At 46.6% G+C, this 21583-nt stretch overlaps 2 protein-coding genes across 2 annotated transcripts; one reads left to right on the top strand and one right to left on the bottom strand.

Annotated features, from left to right (window-relative positions):
- Positions 1 to 201: 201 nt before the first annotated feature.
- On the bottom strand, positions 202 to 12486 carry RPL3L (ribosomal protein L3 like). Its single transcript, XM_077274429.1, has 10 exons — positions 12348 to 12486; positions 5511 to 5703; positions 3776 to 3944; positions 3575 to 3710; positions 3135 to 3321; positions 2853 to 3013; positions 2627 to 2728; positions 2143 to 2238; positions 594 to 713; positions 202 to 332 (listed from the first exon to the last, which is right to left on the bottom strand). The coding sequence occupies exons 1-10, from the start codon at positions 12348 to 12350 to the stop codon at positions 276 to 278; spliced, it is 1224 nt and encodes a 407-aa protein (XP_077130544.1). The 5' UTR covers positions 12351 to 12486; the 3' UTR covers positions 202 to 275.
- Positions 12487 to 14945: 2459 nt separating this feature from the next.
- On the top strand, positions 14946 to 19347 carry NDUFB10 (NADH:ubiquinone oxidoreductase subunit B10). Its single transcript, XM_077274430.1, has 4 exons — positions 14946 to 15150; positions 16093 to 16231; positions 18256 to 18395; positions 19159 to 19347. The coding sequence occupies exons 1-4, from the start codon at positions 15003 to 15005 to the stop codon at positions 19266 to 19268; spliced, it is 537 nt and encodes a 178-aa protein (XP_077130545.1). The 5' UTR covers positions 14946 to 15002; the 3' UTR covers positions 19269 to 19347.
- Positions 19348 to 21583: the final 2236 nt, after the last annotated feature.

Consider the following 21583-nt stretch of genomic DNA (forward strand, 5'->3'; position numbering starts at 1 on the left):
AGAGCAAAAACTGTCCACTTTTAACTTGGTGAAAAGTCCCCCTTAAAGCCCCTATGCACATTAGATTAAATTAATCAGAACTCGACAATTTTGTCAGGACTCACTGACCTTATGATGTGTATAAGGACCCCCTGTCTTATGCCACCGCTAAAGGATTTGCCCCCACTTTAAAGCTTGGGCTCAGGGTGGAGAAAAGAACAATATGAGGGTGATGACCTCATCGGGCCATTTTTATTTCCATTCCTTGACTACAGAAACATTCAATGGCACAAAGCCTACAGCTCCTCTGCTGGTTCCTCTTTGTCTTTTATCAGATGCTTCTTCTGGGGTCCCTGTAGGGGGCGACACAAAAGCCATTTGTCAAATAGTGACCTCATCATTCCCAATGCTCTGCAATACAAGCCTATACGGAAGGGTTTCCCACCAAAGAGTGCGTCTGACTATTTTCATATCTCCCATGGAGAGTTGTCGGTTATTTCTCCACTCGGAAACATGACGAGGATTTATGTTCTTGGGATCAGTTGTCAGACTCTCATTGATCAGATCTGTCTAGCTGATAAACGTTTTTGGTGGTTCAACTTCTGTAAACCTACCATGAAAGCTCTCTTCTCCTGGTCTGTCTGGAAGCATCCATGGCCAAACTTTGATGTGGTGTCGATGAATTTCAGATCGATGGACTCCAGAGCGCGACGACTTGTGTGGACCAACAGAGACTGTGAGAGGAAAATACCAGCTGAAATATTGACATCATACTCAGTAGTGATTATTTTTTGGCTCTGTATTGGGCAAGTGGACTCTCTTCCTGACAAAAGCTCAATGAAGTCACAACATGGCTGACTTTATAGGCCATATTACCAACCCTGATGTTTACCAAGGCTCAACCTGGCATTGAGGGTATTGTAAGGGTGTTGTTTAATGCACAATATCTTCTGTTTTCTACAGCAATCAGTAGCTGCTTTTTTTCTTCAAAACCTGTCTGAAGCCACATATAGACATAAAGACATGCTTCGGTTTTCATTATCTGGACTATTTGATAAAGAAGCATAAACTGAAATATATGTAATGTGATACTTACACGTTCCAACCAAGAAAACATATTTCAATAAGTCAAAAGGATAATCTTATTACAATTATTACTATTCGCATTCTTCGAATATGGCCTGATTGCTGAAGATCATCTCAACAATCGACGATCTTTCAATATGGTCTGATCGCTAGCGATCATCTATATCAACGACCTTCATATATGGTCTAATCTCTAACGATCATCTATAATATAATATTCTATATCAATGATCTTCAAATTTAGTTTGATCACTAATGATCGTCTACATCAGCAATGTTCGTATATTTTATGATCGCCAATGATCATCTATATAGACGATCCTCGAATTTGGTCTGATTGCTAACGATCATCTATATCAACGATCTTCATATATGGTCTAATCTCTAACGAACATCTATATCAATGATCTTCAAATTTGTTCTGATTGCTAATGATCATCTACATCAACAATCTTCGTATATGGTCTGATCGCTAAGATCATCTATATCAACGACCTTCGTATATGGTCTAATCTCTAACGATCATCTATATCAATGATCTTCAAATTTAGTCTGATTTCTAATGATCGTCTACATCAACAATCTTCGTATATGGTCTAATCGCTAACGATCATCTATATCAACGATCTTTGTATATAATCTGATCGCCAATGATTATATCAACAATCGTCGTTTATGGTCTGATCTCTAATGATCATCTATATTAACAATCTTCAGATATGGTGTGATCGCCAATGAACCTCTATATCAATGATCTTCAAATTTGGTCCAATCGCTAACGATCGTCTACATCAAGGATTTTAGAATATAGTAAGATGATTAGCAACATCATCAAGGTTCGTATATATGGTCTCATCGCTAATGATCATCTACATCAGTGATATTCCTATTTAGTCTGATTGTTAATTAACAATTATAGCAATGATCTTCTTATATGGCTGTTTAGTAGTGATTGTCCATATCAATGCTCTTCATATTTGATCTGATCGCTAATGATCATATATATTCACCACTGATTGATATCTGTGGGGTGAAAACCACTGTTCCTTTTTGCACCACTCTCGATCATTCACTTACCTTCCTGAGGGTGAGGACACGCTTCTTGCTTCCTACAACACAGCCCTTAACCATGATATAGTCGTTGTTTACCAGACCGTAATGTGGGAAGCCTCCCTGGTGAAAAAAATTGTGATATTTAAAAGGCATCACTTGGCATTAGAGGTAGGGGGTATCATTGGATGCTGCCAAATTACCACTTTCAGTGACGTTATGCACCATTAGACTCCTAAACACTAAAAGTGTCTAGCAATTTACTAAGAATTGGCAGGTGACAACCACTAGGGTAGGGTTTTCACTAGAGTCTCAATGACCATAAAGGTCGCTATGAATGTTACATATTTCTTTGGGGGGACCAGGTACAAATTTTGCATTGGTAGGAGCTGCAAGTTACACTTCTGGTGGAGCTTTAACTGTGACCACATTGACTGTCTCCTCCACTCAAGGACTTGGAGGGTTTTCTTTTTACATCACATTGGGGAGCTCTTCTTACTGATTTACTTACCAGTGGTGTAATGGACTTGTCTGTTACGTCGTACTGTGTTGACGCATTGTTCTTTACAACCTTTCCATCAAGAATATGGATACCTTTGCCAATACGATAAATCTTTGTTGAAAACACAAATATGACTAATCAGTAGTCTGTTACTTAGGAACTTAGGTTTGACCCTCATAAGACAAACCACTGATCATTAATCAGCAATTTTTGTCTTCAGAAATATTTCTTGTACCTTCTTGTTGATCTCGGTACGATGGTTGTAGCCTTTTTGCCCAGCTCGGGCAATGGTGTAAGCCACACGAGCAGGGTGCCAGGCTCCAATGCAGGCTACCTTACGTAAACCCTTGTGTGTTTTACGGGGTAATTTCTTGGTGTGCCAGCGCGAGGTTACACCTAATATGAATGGAATAGTATTAAATATTGGCAACAGAAATTGACCAGAAATGTTACTTTAGTGGTTGATAAAACAGGCATATTTTTTGGGTGGTAGAAAGGAGAGAACCCATTCTTTCACCTTTCATTCCTTTTCCTTTTGTCACACCGATAACATCAATCATCTCATCCTGGCCAAAGACGGTGTTCACTGGGATTTGCTTTTCCAGTTTCTCATGAGCCCAGTCTACCTTCTCAGACATGGTCCCGCCGTTAAGCTGGATCTCCATGACGTGGGCCTTCTTTTGCCGTAAGGGCAGAAGTTTCATCTGCAAAAATGAAGATCAATGACTTTAAAGAGTTCAGATATTAAAATCAAAGCAGTGATGAGGCTTGGATCCTCCTCGTGGTTTTGACCAAGTAGATGGATTAGTTGGAGGTTGCAACTTCAACTCTACTGATCGGCAGTGCTCAACGGTTTCAATAAGATGACATGAGAAATGTGCTCATTTTATAAACTCCACCTACTTGACCAAAAACTTAAATTAAGTCTATTCTTCTTCATCCATGACCTTTCATTACCTGAGTATGCACTATAACCCGTATAACCTTGCAGTACTTTTTCATAGTGGAAAAGTCTTTTTCAAGCTGCTTCTTGCCTTGTTCATCTTGCCATTTTTTGCAATACTTTGTAAAGGCCTTTTTCTTGCTCTTATACCTATAAAACACCAATGATTAAATAATAGTCAAGTTCTCCTACAGGTCTATCCCTGAAAAACGTACCAGTTCTTGTAGAAGCGTCTCCTGCACTCGTCACTGATGTGCTCAGCAAATATGGTCTTCAAGCTTCTCAAGCCTCGAGGAGTCTCCACGTATCCTACTATTCCCACCACGACCATTGGAGGAGTTTCTATGATTGTTACTGCTTCCACTTCTTCACGTTTAGAAATCTCTAAATTAATTTTGCAGCACATTTTTTTATCATGAATTTTTTACTTATAGAAGCATCAAAGATTATACACTGTAATATCTTTAAATGCCCGTACTCTGGTGCTCTAGGATTATGCTCAGTCCTTTTAGACAAGACACCTCACTACTCTAAGCTCAGCTCTACTTATGTAAAAAAGCTGGTCTCTGCTTTAGGATAAACCTCAGTCTTATTTTAGGTTAAGGCTTTATTCTACTCTACCACAAAGCTTTATTCTTTTTAATAAGGCTCTTCCCTTCTTAAGCATAAAGCTCATTCCAAGTTTTGGATAATGCTCGTTTCTACTCTAAGATTAAGCTCACTTCTACTTTTGGGAAAAAAAAATGTCTCTGCTTTCGTTTAAAGCTTAGTCCCATTTTTTAATAAGGCTCTTATAATGCTCAGTTCTACTTGTGAATAAGACTCCAATTCAGATACAGCCTAGTCCTACTTTTACCAAAAGGCTCTACTCTCGAATAAAGCTTAGTCCTGCTTTTGGATAACGTTTGTTTCTACTGTTGGATAAAGTTACTCAAAATTATGGATGTCTCTTTTCAACTCCAGCATAAAGTTGGTCATGTTTTAGGTAAAGCTCTTCTTTACTACTAAAGATCAGTACAACTTTTACATAAGGCTCTTTCCTACTCTGGGATATAGTTCAGACCTCCTTCTAAAGAAGAATACTTTTTCCTTGTCCCACTATTGGATACGGTTCTTCCCTACTTTAGGATAAAGCTCAGTCCTACTATTGAAGATGTCTCATCTCTACTAGTCCTACTGTAATAAAGGGTCTTCCCTACTCTGGGAGAATGAGTAGTCCTTCTTTTGGATATGATTCTTTTCTACTTTAGTATAAAGCTCCGTTCTACTAATGGCTAAGTCTCCACTACAGGACAAAGTTCAGTCCTACTCAAGGATATGACTCTTACCTACTTTTTGATAAAGCTCAGTCCTACTTTTTGGATGTTTCTTTCCTACTTCCCTATTCTAGGTCAGTGTCCTTCACAACGACTGGTGGAGACTCAATGACACCTATACTTACAGGTCCATAAAGGGAGTGGCTCCCACCCACTGGGTGGCCCCTCACGCCCCGCCTAATCGATATCAGAGAAGGGAAATCGTTATAAATTAGGAGACTGTAATAGTAAATTTATCCTGGAGAGTAACTAAAAATTGCATCTTGCCCTAGATATTACCTCTTTCTATAGTGCATGGGATGGTCCCATCCCACAACCGATGGTCACAAAATGTGGGCAGAGTGAATCCCACTCATCATTCCTATGTGTATGAGGAGGTAAATATTATATCGCCTAGCTTTGACAGAGAAATACAGCTACAGACCATAGGACGTGCCCCGGAGCGAGCTATCGGAGGAAGGAGGTCTGTGCCTCAATCCTACTTTTTGGATAAGGCTCTTCCCTCCTCCAGTAAAATGCTCAGTCCTACTTTTTGAATAAGAATATTCTCAACTTTCTCTCCTCTTCCTGATTTTGGAACAAAGCTCAGAATAGATGGATTATGTTATATCATTTTGCATATTGTTCCACATACTGAGTCCCGTTCGGTGGACCTCTCGTAGAGTGTGGGTCATTCCAGCCTTGTAACCAAGAAAGGCCGTGAGGTGAACCGGTTTGCTAGGGTCATCTTTTGGCCAAGTCTTCACTTTACCCCGATGGCGTTTGCTGCGCTTATGGGGGAGAAACCCAAGATGTCCATGACGGGGGGCTGAGAACTTCCGATGAGACTGAAAACGACATGTAAACAAATTTTATAAAATTTAGGTCATTTATCACTCATACAAATAAATATAATTTTAGAAGAGATTGTGAAGGCTACTGATATCAATATCTTCTGCGTAATTTTGGGTGAGAATAAAATAATCTGTTGTTCCTATCTTTTGATGCTTTGATCCTAAATTATAGAGAATATTTTGGCTGGAGCTATCATTGAATTTACGTACTCATATTCCTATTCTGCCAGAAATGGTGACCACCATTGAATTGGGAAAGCTTGGTTGGTTTTAGCAGAGGAAGAGCCTCTTTATAATCACTCGCAGTTTCTACACAGAGGAGTAGAGGGGTAACATGATCCGTCTTTCGACGTGAAGTCATCAGTCTGTAAATATATCATCTAATATCTACTGACTGCACGTACACTGTGTAGGAGCATGTAAACACCTGGAGACATTCTCATATGACTGCAAATAATTTTTTGGGGTAATTTGCATCTTTTTGTATAAGTTTTCCCATTAATAGCCCTATAGTTTTGCTGCGCCCCAGAATCCTGGTCGTTGCAGTACTGTGGCTCCGCCACTATGGGGAGCTATGGTGCGTCCGATGGCACTGAAGGAGTTCATCTGATCAGGTATCACAGACACCAATACATTTCACAGCCGGGCCTCCGGGGGGAGCTAAGGGTGCTATTCATTAGGCCACTCCCCACCATAGTGGGTAAACTGGGGGTCAGGCAGGAAGTTAGATCAGAAAGCTGACTGGGTTGGAACCAGGCAACACCTTGTGGCAGAGGGTGTTGTAGGGGAAGATACAGTAGGGTCTCTGTCAGGGGTGGGATCCTGACAGAGGCTTGGCAACGAGAACGAACGTAACGAGACCGTGCCTGCTCCGGGTAGCGGCGGTGCCCAAGAAAGGATTAGAAGAGAGATAGATTGTGCTGAGTGAGAAATGGGATCACGCAAAGGAGAAATACCAGTAGGAGTCGTGCTGTAAGACCGAAGCAACATCCTACTGAGGCGCACTACCGGTGGCCGGAACGCCGAGGGAGTAGAATAATATTCAGCTTCAAGCAATACTCCAAACAGCGGCAGGACAGTCAGTCTCAGGCGGGCTGTCTAACTCAAATCACCTATGAAGTCTTGGGAGGCAATTGTGGGAGAGGGGCGTCTCTAGGGTCCCGGAAGAACTCCAGGCCTACCCGTCAAACGGGTGCCGTTCCTACCCGAACCTCAGGGAGGGACGGAGGATTAGCAGAACATCATCTAATCGAGTTGTGAGGGAACATCAGAAACAGACACAACAGTTGTGGGGTACTTTCCGTAAGCACAGCAGGGAAGGACTACAACACATAGCGCTAGGGGGAAGGCACAGATTTCCTCCTGTGAAGAGAACTCTGGAAGTGCCATTGGACCGGCCGGACTTGCGCAGCCTGGTGAGCCGTATTCTGGATTGAGGACTCAGAGATCTTCAGTAAAGAGGTAAAGAGACTGCAACCTGGTGTCCTTGTTATTTATCGCGACCTGCACCCCACAACTGCACCGTTACAACACCTCTTATTTCACCGGACGTCCCCCACTGACAGACAGGGCCACGGACCGGGTCTAGCCACCGTGACAACCCCAGGACTGAGACCTAGAGGCCCGGCTCCGGGTACCCCTAGGCCCTGCGGCGGTGTGAGAGCGCTCCAAAACTTGGCGTCACGAACAGGATCTACTTAAGCCTGAAGAATCAGGTCATGTGTGCCTTGGAACTGTGATTTATTGTGCTTTATTGAGAGACTGTGTATTGCCATTGACCAGAGAAGTTCCCGCCAAAAGCCGCCGCCATTGCTACGCCAGAGAAGAAGGAGGGCGTGCCATGGGAGGAGACCACCAGAGTGGCGCGAGAAATGGCTACCGCCCCCTGCGCTTCTGGCTGCAGAGTGAGGACCTGCCCTCAAGCAGAGGACGACCCCCTGATTTGCAACAGCGGGAAGCAGGAGATGGAGAAGCTCGGCCCCGGAGAAATGGCGGAGTCCGATGCATGCATTGCCACCGATCAGCGGACCATGACGAAGAACAGCGAGTGCCGGAACGGGGAAGGAGCAGTCCCGGTTTGCCCTCGTTCACCGGAGGCGGACCCGTGTCCCCTGCAGCCGGAGGATCCGAAGCCCCTGGAACAGATAGCGGAGCTGAGTCCACCAATCCCGACCTCGGAGCCAGCGGAGGAGGAACCACAGCGAGCGGAGCCGCGTCCGGGGACCGTATTGGAAGAGCCGCAGTCCGAGCAGCAGACGACTCCAGCGTTCTTGTCAGCGGACCGGATCGACACCAGTGGAACCACATCAGGCGCAGGTACGACAGATACCCCTGCCCCCACGCTCGATCCCGCTCCCGCGACCGATCCTCCCCGCAGCAGTAATCCTTCGTTCACCATCGAGCGGGTGGTCCTCGGCCCCAGCGCGATCGGGAAGTTGTTGCCGCCACTACCAACCAGGTGGGGGGAGCCCATAGAGATGGGCCCGGACAGAGTGATGTTCCGGTGGGACACCCCCTGGGTTGAGCAGGATGGGGTTCCGGTGGATGGTCTCACCATCGCGATACTTACCTGGGACCAGTACAATCAATGCGTGCTCCAGCACTGGAAACAGCGAGATGGAGTTGAACAACGGGAGACACAACGCAAGAAGTCTGTGCATGGCAGGAAAGACGTGGTGAAGCGAGGAATGGTGTCGGCCTTCCACCCAAGGAAAGGATGGGGCTCTATACAGGAACCGGGTCTATCGACTGATGTCTTCGTTGTTAGTTATGACGTGGAAACTCCCTGCTGTGATCGGGATGGCGAACCATTGCGAGAAGGGGATCAGGTGACGTACACCCGTCACTGGAACGCACAAGGATGGCGTGCCCGGAATGTTCAGCGATGTGAGCCTGAGGGAGTGTCACCTGTGGCCCCAATTATGGTTGATCCAGATTTGCCAGATCTCGTTACTGTCTCCACTGTGCGCTTTGTAGTAGCTCCCGAACTCGCCAGCAGGGTCAGTCTTCAAATTCAGACACCGGGTGACCTGGTGGTCCCTGCGGGGCCTGCCGCTGGTATCCGTGCCACAGTAGTCGGGGGCCCGGAGCCAAGGCCACCTGAGTAAGAATAAACCTCGAAACCATGAAAATGTGAATAGTTCTCTGTTTAACTGTTTGTTTACTGTTGCTGCTAAACCCGTCCAGGGTTAACTCCTTATGGATCCCTTTGTTGACCCGGGATCCCAATTGTTTGGTTTGTTTTTCCACTTTTTGTTTCCTGTTATCAAGAACTGCAGTAATCATGGACCGTGCATGATACAAACTTTTCCTTGTAAATAGTTTGCACCTTATTAAAGGCGCTTCCTACTGGTTTTACTTAGAAAGAGACTCTTTGTGAAGATACCACACTGGAGCCTTTGCTGAGTATGGACTGGTAGCTAGAGAACAAATGCTACCTCCTAAAGACTTGGTCCCTTCTTAAAGGGGACCTCCATGTTTTACATTTGCAGAACCGTATTGCTTTAAGACTGATGGATAGCAATAATGTTTTGATGAACAAGAGTGATGATGGTCCTTACATGTAAAAGTTATATGTATTTGATTGGTTAAATGTAAAGAAATGCAGATGATGTTTTCAGCAAGAAAGTAGTAATGAAGATTGATGTTATAAGGGGATAGGTGATAATGTTGATAAGAAACTGGGGATAGAAGGTAAACCCTGAGTCCTCCATAGTAAGTTGGTTATTGTAAAGAAAGAGTTAATAATGTGTTACAGAGGACAGAAAGTGAACCCGTAGGGGTTAGGTAGTGAGTCCTCCTAGGAGCTATACGTAGATGGCTCAGTGCTTCTAAAACTGAAAGTAATGTTATGTTCTATACTGTGTATAGAAGTTGAAAAGGCAGTAGGCCCTGGCTGAACGGGGCGGTCCTGTAACCGAAAGGAGAGGCAGTAGGTCTGGTGCCGATAGGACAGGCGGTCCTGTAGATTTAAAGAAGGAGAATGAAAAAGTTAAAATTACCTTATAATGTGATTATAGGAAGGTCTTTAGTGGATACAGAGTGTATGTCCTTAAAGGCAATGTTAAAGTATTGTTCAGCAATTTTTGCACTTAGTAGAATACCCGGTTGGGTAACAGGAGTTATTTATAGCCTGCAACTTATAATGTTTAATGTTTAACCATGTTTTGTAACGTTCAAGTGTCCTCACCTCCCATAAAGGGAAGCTTGTTCAAGTATACGTATTGTTATTTGCACTCAACAAAAATTGTATGTCTTTTTGCTAAACTTGTATTGTTGTTTTCTTCCCAGTCCCGGCATACTGTGTTTAACCAGGGGGGAGTGCAGCACCCCAGAGTCCTGGTCGTTGCAGTACCGTGGCTCCGCCACTAAGGGGAGCTACGGTGCGTCCGATGGCACTGAAGGAGTTCATCTGATCAGGTATCACAGACACCAATACATTTCACAGCCGGGCCTCCGGGGGGAGCTAAGGGTGCTATTCATTAGGCCACTCCCCACCATAGTGGGTAAACTGGGGGTCAGGCAAGAAGTTAGATCAGAAGCTGACTGGGTTGGAACCAGGCAACACCTTGTGGCAGAGGGTGTTGTAGGGGAAGATACAGTAGGGTCTCTGTCAGGGGTGGGATCCTGACAGAGGCTTGGCAACGAGAACGAACGTAACGGGACCGTGCCTGCTCCGGGTAGCGGCGGTGCCCAAGAAATGATTAGAAGAGAGATAGATTGTGCTGAGTGAGAAACGGGATCACGCAAAGGAGAAATAACAGTAGGAGTCGTGCTGTAAGACCGAAGCAACATCCTACTGAGGCGCACAACCGGTGGCCGGAACGCCGAGGGAGTATCATAACATTCAGCTTCAAGCAATACTCCAAACAGCGGCAGGACAGTCAGTCTCAGGCGGGCTGTCTAACTCAAATCACCTATGAAGTCTTGGGAGGCAATTGTGGGAGAGGGGCGTCTCTAGGGTCCCGGAAGAACTCCAGGCCTACCCATCAAACGGGTGCCGTTCCTACCCGAACCTCAGGGAGGGACGGAGGATTAGCAGAACATCATCTAATCGAGTTGTGAGGGAACATCAGAAACAGACACAACAGTTGTGGGGTACTTTCCGTAAGCACAGCAGGGAAGGACTACAACACATAGCGCTAGGGGGAAGGCACTGATTTCCTCCTGTGAAGAGAACTCTGGAAGTGCCATTGGACCGGCCGGACTTGCGCAGCCTGGTGAGCCGTATTCTGGATTGAGGACTCAGAGATCTTCAGTAAAGAGGTAAAGAGACTGCAACCTGGTGTCCTTGTTATTTATCGCGACCTGCACCCCACAACTGCACCGTTACAACACCTCTTATTTCACCGGACGTCCCCCACTGACAGACAGGGCCACGGACCGGGTCTAGCCACCGTGACAACCCCAGGACTGAGACCTAGAGGCCCAGCTCCGGGTACCCCTAGGCCCTGCGGCGGTGTGGGGGCGCTCCAGTTTCCTTCCTTTTCTTCTTTCCCCCTTGCTCTGAAAGTCTTCTTTCTTTCTTCTAAGTCTCTCTTCTCTCTTTTGCCCACTTTTTCTTTTGACTTTTTCTTTTTCCTTCCAATTGTTCCTCCCCACCCTACGTTAGGTTCTTATACACATTTGCAAAGTGGCTTCCGTCATAAATGGACACCACAACTCAGTCAGTGCTAGATCTATTATACACGATGAACATAACCCACGATAAAAAAAAGACCCTACTGACTTATAATGGGGTCTGCTGACATATCCCTCATTTTGCTGGGAAAAATAGTTTGGCACGCATGGCTAATTTCACATCCAAAATTATCAAATCTGCATCAGAGACAATACACCGGACCTTCACTGGAGCCACGAATAGTTCACCCCCCCCCCCAAAAAAAAAAAGAGAATGTCTAAAAACTGAGAATCAAAAAAGTTTCAAAAACTTTGTAAAAGTGACAACTTAATATAGGATTTCTTAGGTTGATGACCTTCACAACAACATTTGGAGACTCAGTAATAATGCACCTATAGTCATAAGTCCAGACATGGCAAACATAGACAACTGTAGGGGACACCTGCTCAAAAACACAACATGTGGGTCCCTTCCAACTGGACAGTACACTTGCAAATTACAGAGCTACAGTGTAATCTATAAGGGACCAACGTTTTCATGGTTATAGCCAAAGAGGACCCACTGACCCTTTGGGGCTCTGTACGTCTGCCCTGTGTCCATACCTTTCAGTTACAAAAAAGAAGCAAAGTCAAAATTATACAAATTATTCCCATGGTATCCTCCGTTTCCAAACAGACAGACATGTAGCCCAGTCCCTTGACTATCTAGATAAGCACATGGTTTCTCACCCCAGTTGGGTCACCCACTAGGTGGCCCCTCAAACTCTGATTAATGGATACCAGAGAAGGCAAATTCTTATAAATTAGAAGGAGGTGACTGTAATAGTACATTTACCCCCAAACTTGTTCTTTGCCCTTGAAGATAAGACACCTGTTTATAGTGACAAAGACTGGTCCCATGCCAAAATGGATGGGCACAAAATAATTGTCCCTCCCGGCAGCAATAATCCCACTGATCCCTGCTATGAGGAGGTTAATATTAAATTGCCCAGCTTTGATAGAGACATACAGATACAGACCATAGGACTTGCTCCGGAGCGAGCTGCTGGAGGAAAGGGGCCTGTGCCAAGTGCTGATCCAACCGTGATACTTAAGAAGTTGGAGGCACAAATTTAGCTCCAGGCTTCATAGTCTTCTATATTGATGTCAGAGGCACGGGGTGTAAGAGGGGGGTGCGGAGAACCCTTGATATTAATCAGGAGCGTCCGATGAGGGGAGGACAGTGAATTCCCTGAGGAACGTTAACCTAGAAAGGTGGCACTGCTGCACAGAGCGTGTCATTGTGAGAGGCTCGCTGGCATCTTATCGCCCGCTCCTTTCGGAATGAATGAGGACCTACGCTTTTTTCTCATCCTGAATAAGTCCTGTTCTCAGTGGTGTAGACGGTAAATTAGGCCGATATATCAGAAGGCACGGAAACAAATCTCGCCCCCGTCGTCACTACTGCTGCCGTCCAAGTCACACAGCAAGATCTATGGAGAATTTTATTTTCTTCTCTTTACACATTCTCCATTAGCGACTCAAACGTAGCTGCATTGCTTACTGGAGGGTGAAATCCCCCTCCTGCTATGCTCATCTTCCTTGCTTTACACTGCAGCTTTTCTCATTCACATTGGTTGCCGTGCATAAGTAAAGGCTCATTGGGAAGTTGGTATTCACAGTGTTGTCAAGGCCTCTGTTTTTTACTTTTACCTGTCAGAAAAGTTTTTCCCATAAGGTCTGTGAAAAATAAACAAATTGTGCCTTACTCACACCCCCCTGGTCCAGCGGTGAGTCTCCGCCCCTGCATCTTCAGTCTTTCATTGTCTGCAGTGCTGATGTCACGTTGACAACGCTGCACTCAATCAGTGAGCGCAGCGGTTCTGCCAATGTAGATAGCATGGGCCTTCTAGAACCGCGGAGGTCACTGATTGGCTGCAGCGCTGTCGACATGACATTAGCGCTACAAACAATAACAAACTGTGGGAATAGTGACAATGATGCATAGCTGAAACAAAGTCAGTAGCAGGCGGATTATTTATGAGCACTGGGAAGGTAGCCCCAGTGGGGGAAGGGTGCAGAGTCCCCCCGCAGCTCCAGCCGAACACCTCCAATGGAGGACAAAAACAGGAGAAAGGATAGAACTCGGTCAAAGGAGCGCTGAAAGGAAACTCTGACACTAAAATGGGGTTAAGTCACAACGCGTTTCAACGGAAGTACTGTCTTCATCAGGTGGGCGTCTGACTTCCGTTGAAACACATTGTGGCTTACACATTGTGGCTTAACCCCATTTTGGTGTCAGAGTTTCCTTTCGGCGCTCCTTTGACCGAGTTCTATCCTTTCTCCAATGATGCATAGCTGGACCCGGGGAGGGTGAGTAAAGGATTTTTTTTTCTCTTACAAAGTGAGCTTATAGGGAAACTTTTCTGAAAGGAGACAACCCCTTTTAAAGGGTTATTTCCCCAAAAAAACAAGTTATTCTCTATCCATGGGATAGGACATAACTTTGTGGCCGCTGGGGTACGACCTATGAGGCCCTCGGTGATTGTGTGAACATGGTATTACTGGAGCAGGGGCAACAAAGACCGGCAGGGGGACCAGAAAGCGTCATCATGGGAGGGATATGGGATTGTTCTTTTCATGTTAAACAATAAGTCAGGCCGGGTCAGATGGTATTTTACGGCCTGTATACGGACCACAATCCTGCGACTGAGCAGGAGTCTCCCAGCCAGGACGTGGTCAGTCTGGGAATGGCGGTCCATTTACAGATTGTGACATACCCCCGTCTGCACCTGGGATTATTAGAATAGGCCAACAGCTAAATGCACGGATATTTTCCACTTCAAATCTGTTATGTGTGAATTTTACAAGTGGCCCCTTTTGCAGGTAACACTTGTACATTGTTGCCTAGCAACAGGCGCTGCAACCAGTGGGTGACGACACTGGATCTCCATAACCAGTAGAGTCACCCAGTAAACTACAATAATAATTCCTAACTAGTTTATGAGTGGCCCCTGTATGTCACGGACCCTGTATGTTTTGTAACTAAATAACCAGGTCGGGGAAACCAGCAAGTGAATTTGGGGCGGATTTAGTAAAAATAAGTGCTACACGACAACAGTTACCAATCAGCTTACGGCTTTCATTTTCCAGAGGCCTGCTGTGAAATGAGAGCTGAATTCTGATTGGTTGCTATGGGTAACCCTTCATGCTAGTTGCACTAGTTTTGATACATTTCTATTGTAGGTATACAATTCAATTTTTAGCCCCAACAGCTCAGCACAAAAATAAAAAAAAAATCCAATGGCTGCTGTGTTTTATTTATATTCAGCAGCATTAGAGCGCCCCCTGCACAAAAAAAAAAGAATAACACACCCATACCAGAGCTAATAAATGCGAAATCGAGGCATGAAACGCAAGACAAACTGTGATTGGCTACGAGTCATCACGTGCCTAAAGTGAGCTGCCCTCGGCGCCTGACATTTCAATGTCACCTGATTTGTGTAGATATGAGGTAATGTGGGAAGGTCCCGTGTGGGAGAAGCGCCTCGTTAGGTATTAGGAAAGAAACTTCAATACATTTGATGCCACAATGTGTGTGTGAATTATTGCAGGGGCGGCAGTGCTGGGGTCCTGAGTCCTGGGGTCCTGCGGCCGCCATATTCCCTGTCACAGGGGTCGGGGTGACCTGAGAAATGCCGGAATCCGTGGATAGAGATGTGTACCCGGAGCCTCCGCGCCAGACCCCGGCACCGAACCGGCTGTCCACCCTCCCCGACCCGGTGCCCCTAGTGGTCAGCCTGTTCAACTTCGCCATAGACAAGCCGGTGACAGCCTTCCATGGTGAGCAGGGGGCGCAATGCTGGGACTTGTAGTACCACAGCCTAACCTGGACGGCCAAGTAATGATTGTGCCTAATCCCAGGTTTATCCAAAAAGCGCGAGTTGTAGATTTGATCAACCCCCATTCACTTTACCCTAAAATGTACTGAAAAAAATACCAAATTCTGCCACAGTGTTTGGTTGTTTGTTATTCTTGGTTTGTTTTGCCTTTATCTGAACAATTTTTTTCTGTAAATTGACTTTATTGGGATTTTTCTTCTTTCTCTCTGAGCTGAAGTTTTTATTGATATCTTTTTGGGGTCTTTACAGGGTTTGACCACTTTGTACTGCGTATTTTGGGAACGTGCGGTGACCGAAAAGACGATAATGTTGGAGGTTTCAAATTTTCAAATTTTATTTTATTTTTTTTCTCATTTTGGCGTTTACCTTATGGGATAAATATTTTTGTATTTTATTAGTTATGGCAATAAGAAATAAGGATTTTTTTTATATCGTATTTTTTAGCAAAAGGTTTAAACATGAAATATATAGTTGTGACTTCTATCATATGTAATAAAAATCACATCTATATATTTTATGTTTAAACATTTTGCCCAAAAGTAGCAGCAATATGTAAAAAAAGGAAATGTTTCAATATTTTGGGGAAAATGTATATAATATATGCGTGTATAAAATATAGATCCCGCTCCATATTGTGATATCACTAAGGGGTTAATAATAGGCAGCAACATTTTCACTAAGGATTATACAGAGCCATAATAATAATACTGATAAATGATTTTTCAAAGTAAGTACACCAGCCTTCTTAGGTCTTCTAAGTTTTGACATCGTTCCTAAAATGAAAAAAAAAAAAAAAAATTGCCGCCAGCAGGGAATGTCACTAGTTGTTCTAACATTTTATGTGTAAACACAACAATAATGTCCCCCGGATCGTCTCTTACAGATTGGATGGAACGTCAGCGAGCGAAGAGGAGGCTTCACTACTACCACCGCGAGTTCAGACGCATCCCCGATATAACCCACTGCTTGGAGGAGGACTACGTGTGCCACTACGAGGCCGACATGCAGTGGCAGAGGGACTTGTGAGTGCTGGGTGCTCCCACTGGTCCAGAGAGGGGCAAATAGGTGCCCATCCTCCACGGGACCCTCTAGGACAGGCCTGGGCAAACCGGCCCGCGGGCCACATCCGGCCCCCTGACTGTTTCTGTGCGGCCCGCTGACTCTCACAGCCAGCGGGCCGGAGAGGGACTGATCTAGGAGTCTGATCTTTCTCAGAAGCGATTGTTGCCCCGTCTTCTCATTGGTGGATGCGGGGCTGCTCAGTTCCTGGCTTGCAGAGCTGCTGAAACCTGTGCAGGTCAGGAGGCAGAGCGGTCAGGACCGGAGGAGGGAAGCATGGACTACAACACCCATCTTCTGCAGATAATGGGCAGGTAGCTTCTAAGAGGAGCCCAGATACCACCTGGGAAGCAGCATCCTGTGTCCGCTGTGCTGAGGAGGTCACAGCACCTGCGTTGCCTCCATTCACACTGTGGAATGAAAGTTGTGGGGCTGTAGTTTAGGTTCAGGGAGAGCAGCTTATTAGTAGCCACTGCATCTCTCTGGAAGCTGAAGGGGGTTAGAACACTTGGACTGAGTATTCCCTCTGAATATGGGGTCCAGCAGTGAAGTGCCCCCTCACCTCCACTACATACATATTCTCTGTGCTCCCCAAACTGCTCTTCTGCCCCCACCATGTATGCCTCCTCACCTGTGTATGTGAAGGTTAACCCTTACCTCCCTCTTTGCTTCCAGCTTGTACTGTTGTATGTCCTGTGCAGGAGAGGTAAGGGTTAAGTCCCCCATAGTGCTCCCCCCTGTGATCTGTGGCTTATCACATCCACTCCAGACTGTTCCGCCTGTTGAAGTCTATGGGTGTGCAAAAATAAAAAAAATTTGGATCCCATATGAATCATCCATATAGCATCCGATTTTTACGAATACATTTCCAGTACTAACACAGGACACTGTATTTCTTCTTTCAAATTTTATTCACTTCTGCTCTATAAAAATGGATGCCATACAGATGACAATACAGATGGAAAATCGTCTTTTTCTGGACAAAAATCGTGATTTTTTTATATGCTCATGTAAACTTCATCACATAAGCAACTGCTTTTTAAAAAGTAATAAAATTAATATTAAGCAGAATTAAAGGGTGATCCGAAACAAAGGTGACTTTCATACTAAATTTAATTCAATAATCTAATCACTTTACTAATATATTTCAGTTAAAAAAATTCTACCTTTTTCTCTCTAATGTAACTTCCTGTCTGCTTGTGTTTTTTTTTTTTTCTTTTACTTCCAATGACATTTTTTTTAGAATCCCAGTGCACTTTGGGATACTCACGTGGGACATCATTAGGGGGCAGAGGCTGCGGTCACTGCCCCAGCTGCTTTCCCCACCATGAAAATAGCGTCATCTGTTTCAGGGACTGGACTGGCCCCTGCCGGGTCATCTCTTCTCCTTAGAGCCAGCAAAGGAGCGCACGGACACTGTGCATTCAAAGGAATATAGCACAGAAAAGTCATACCGAGTATGCATCAGAATTTACAGCCGAAGCATTATCAGGTGAGGACTAGCCGAGCCTCCAAAACAGACATCACTGATGGCGCCTAAATTCAGAGAGGGTGCAGAGCTTGTGACAGTGACCGCAGCTTCTGCCCCCTGATGACGGCTAATTTGAGTATCCCAGAATGCACTGGTGAATCTCAAACAAAATGTCATGGGACATTTAAAAAAAAAAAAAAAAAAAAAAAAGACAGAAAGTCAGAATGTAAAGGGTACGTCAGGGAATTTTTCATTGAAGTATATTAGAAAGCAAGATTAGATTATTACACTGAATAGATATACATTTAATATGAAATTCACCTTTGGTTTTGGACCGCCCCTTTAAGTTCAGCGATTGTTTCGGCCCTCCACAGCAGTGCCAGTTTCTGATGTGGCCCCTTGGGAAAATTAATTGCCCACCCCTGCTCTAGGAGAATGGCATTTCCCTTTAGGGGAGCCATGTGTCCTCTGCCGTCATTGACCAGTAGTGACTTTCTTCCCTTTTCTGTCTTCCAGCCTTGTAGATCAGGAGATCGTGAAGATTATCCGCAGCCGTGTGCAGGCGTGCAGAACAAGAGAAGGGGACAGCGCTGACCAGAATTGTGCACCGCTGCTCAAACAGTACGCCGAAGTCTGCAAGGCATATAAATCCAGATGTAAGGAGTCCTCCGTCACCCGGCTCAGTGTCTCTCCTGCTGCTCTCCCACTAGGAACTTTGCCATGAAATCATCCTCTCCCCTGGACCACCAGCCACTACATCATTAATCTGTTCCCCCTAGACCACCAGATATCTCACCATTAATCCCTTCTCACCCCTAGACCACCAGGGACCTCGCCATGAATCATTTCTCTCCCCTAGACCACCAGGGACCATACCATGAATATTCTCTTCCCCAGACCACCAGGAACATCACCATGAATCCCTTCTTGCCTCTAGACCACCAGGGACCTCACCATTAATCCATTTCTCTCCCCTAGACCTCCAGGGACCATGCCTAGCCATGAATGTTCTCTTCCCCTAGACCACAAGGAACCTCACCATGAATCTCTTCTCACCCCTAGACCACCAGGGACCTCACCATAAATCCCTTCTCACCCCTAGACCACGAGGGACATCACTATAAATCTTTTCTCTCCTCTATCCCATTAGCATCCTCATCATTAATCCCTTCTCACCTCTAGACCACCAGGGACCTCACCATGAGTCCTTTCTCTACCCTAGACCAACATCGACCTCACCATCAATCCCTTCTCTCCCCTGGACCCCCAGAGACCTCACCATCAATCCCTTCTCTCCCCTAGACCACCAGTGACATCACCAATAATCCCTTCTCGCCCCTAGACCACCAGTGACCTCGCCGGCGGTCGTCTCCTGCTGCCGGTATGTCTGCCTTAATAGGTGAACCCTTTTTTTCACAGATGAGGACCTGGGATATTTCTCGGGGGCCAGGAAATGTCTCATGAAGCAGCGACAGAGGATGATGGAGGAGAGGAAGGCGGCTGCACAGGAAAATGCTAACCTGGAATAAATTATCTCCTGTACATTTTATGTTACTTGTCTCTCATATGTTCTAAAATGAAAGAAATAAAACTAAAGCGTAAAATAAAGATCTGGAGATCAGTGTTGTGGTGTCTGCGGCCGCTGTATGTAGGTAAGAGATTATATACTGCTCTGAGATCGCCGTGCACCATATTACTCAGTCACGAGATGTAGGGTCTCCAATCATATTGGTAATTGCAGATTTCTCCTTCGCCTCATTGGGGGACACAGACCGTGGGGGTATGCTGCTGCCACTAGGAGGCTGACACTAAGTGATACAAAGAAAGCTCGCTCCTCCCCTGCAGTATACACCCTCCTGCTGGCCCTCAGCTCCTCTCCTGCAGTATACACCCTCCTGCTGGCCCTCAGCTCCTCCCCTGCAGTATACACCTTCCTGCTGGCTCTCAGCTCCTCCCCTGCAGTATACACCCTCCTGCTGGCTCACAGCTCCTCCCCTGCAGTATACACCCTCCTGCTGGCTCTCAGCTCCTCCCCTGCAGTATACACCCTCCTGCTGGCTCTCAGCTCCTCCCCTGCAGTATACACCCTCCTGCTGGCTCTCAGCTCCTCCCCTGCAGTATACACCCTCCTGCTGGCTCTCAGCTCCTCCCCTGCAGTATACACCTTCCTGCTGGCTCTCAGCTCCTCCCCTGCAGTATACACCTTCCTGCTGGCTCAGCTCCTCCCCTGCAGTATACACCCTCCTGCTGGCTCACAGCTCCTCCCCTGCAGTATACACCCTCCTGCTGGCTCTCAGCTCCTCCCCTGCAGTATACACCTTCCTGCTGGCTCTCAGCTCCTCCCCTGCAGTATACACCTTCCTGCAGGCTCACAGCTCCTCCCCTGCAGTATACACCCTCCTGCTGGCTCACAGCTCCTCCCCTGCAGTATACACCCTCCTGCTGGCCCTCAGCTGCTCCCCTGCAGTATACACCCTCCTGCTGGCTCTCAGCTCCTCCCCTGCAGTGTACACCCTCCTGCCGGCTCTCAGCTCCTCCCCTGCAGTGTACACCCTCCTGCCGGCTCTCAGCTCCTCCCCTGCAGTATACACCCTCCTGCCGGCTCTCAGCTCCTCCCCTGCAGTATACACCCTCCTGCCGGCTCTCAGCTCCTCCCCTGCAGTGTACACCCTCCTGCCGGCTCTCAGTTCCTCCCCTGCAGTATACACCCTCCTGCTGGCTCTCAGCTCCTCCCCTGCAGTATACACCCTCCTGCTGGCTCTCAGCTCCTCCCCTGCAGTATACACCCTCCTGCCGGCTCTCAGCTCCTCCCCTGCAGTGTACACCCTCCTGCCGGCTCTCAGCTCCTCCCCTGCAGTATACACCCTCCTGCCGGCTCTCAGCTCCTCCCCTGCAGTATACACCCTCCTGCTGGCTCTCAGCTCCTCCCCTGCAGTATACACCCTCCTGCTGGCTCCCAGCTCCTCCCCTGCAGTATACACCCTCCTGCTGGCTCTCAGCTCCTCCCCTGCAGTATACACCCTCCTGCTGGCTCACAGCTCCTCCCCTGCAATATACACCCTCCTGCTGGCTCTCAGCTCCTCCCCTGCAGTATACACCCTCCTGCTGGCTCACAGCTCCTCCCCTGCAGTATACACCCTCCTGCTGGCTCTCAGCTCCTCCCCTGCAGTATACACCCTCCTGCTGGCCCTCAGCTCCTCCCCTGCAGTGTACACCTTCCTGCTGGCCCTCAGCTAACCAGTTCTTGCTTAGTGTCTGTAGGAGGCACTTTTTGAGTCTGCTTTCTGACCTCAACATTTTTTATTTTATTTTTATTTTCTGTAAATTTTTATTTTTTAATTAACGGAGTGAAGGGGGCGACGGATTCCTTTCTAGGGTCCGCTCTCCCACGAACCATCAACAGGCGAGCACGGCGAGTATACCTCCCCTGCGACGACTGGGGCACGCCTAATCTACACTAGGGCGATGGTTCCTATACGGTCCCGATCTCCCCCCTGTAAGATGGCGAGCACATAGAGTATACCTCTTATGTGCATCCCCCTGGCTCCTCCGCACTCAGGCCCTCACCTGTTGGAGTCATGTAGTCCCCACAGTAGCTGTAAGCCCCCTGCTGCAGGCACATATGAAGATGCACAGATGCTCTCCATCCCCCGGCAAAGATTGAGCTTATTCCCTCACAATGGAGGCTGCATCTCTGCTCGGTGGTGGTGAGTAGTTTCCTTCCTCACGCTGCCTGCGTGGAAGGTGCGGTCCTGGTCCCTGGGGAGAGGTGCCGCTGGCTGGACATCAGAGGCAATCATTCGGCGTTACGTCGCGGCCCGCCGATGCGCTCCACCGGCAGGCT

Source organism: Ranitomeya variabilis, chromosome 7 (assembly GCF_051348905.1).
Source record: "Ranitomeya variabilis isolate aRanVar5 chromosome 7, aRanVar5.hap1, whole genome shotgun sequence".
In the NCBI taxonomy this organism is placed as follows: Eukaryota; Metazoa; Chordata; class Amphibia; order Anura; family Dendrobatidae; genus Ranitomeya; species Ranitomeya variabilis.

What these genes read in the sequence shown, in the direction of transcription:
- RPL3L (XM_077274429.1), bottom strand. An exon ending in GGTCCACCGAACGGGACTCA is followed by an intron (nt 3,945 to 5,510) that starts GTATGTGGAACA and finishes AAATTAATTTAG; the next exon opens with AGATTTCTAAACGTGAAGAA. An exon ending in AGACGCTTCTACAAGAACTG is followed by an intron (nt 3,711 to 3,775) that starts GTACGTTTTTCA and finishes GGTGTTTTATAG; the next exon opens with GTATAAGAGCAAGAAAAAGG.
- NDUFB10 (XM_077274430.1), top strand. Translation starts at nt 15,003, where the DNA reads ATGCCGGAATCCGTGGATAGAGATGTGTACCCGGAGCCTCCGCGCCAG. An exon ending in ATGCAGTGGCAGAGGGACTT is followed by an intron (nt 16,232 to 18,255) that starts GTGAGTGCTGGG and finishes TCTGTCTTCCAG; the next exon opens with CCTTGTAGATCAGGAGATCG. An exon ending in CAAGGCATATAAATCCAGAT is followed by an intron (nt 18,396 to 19,158) that starts GTAAGGAGTCCT and finishes TTTTTTTCACAG; the next exon opens with ATGAGGACCTGGGATATTTC.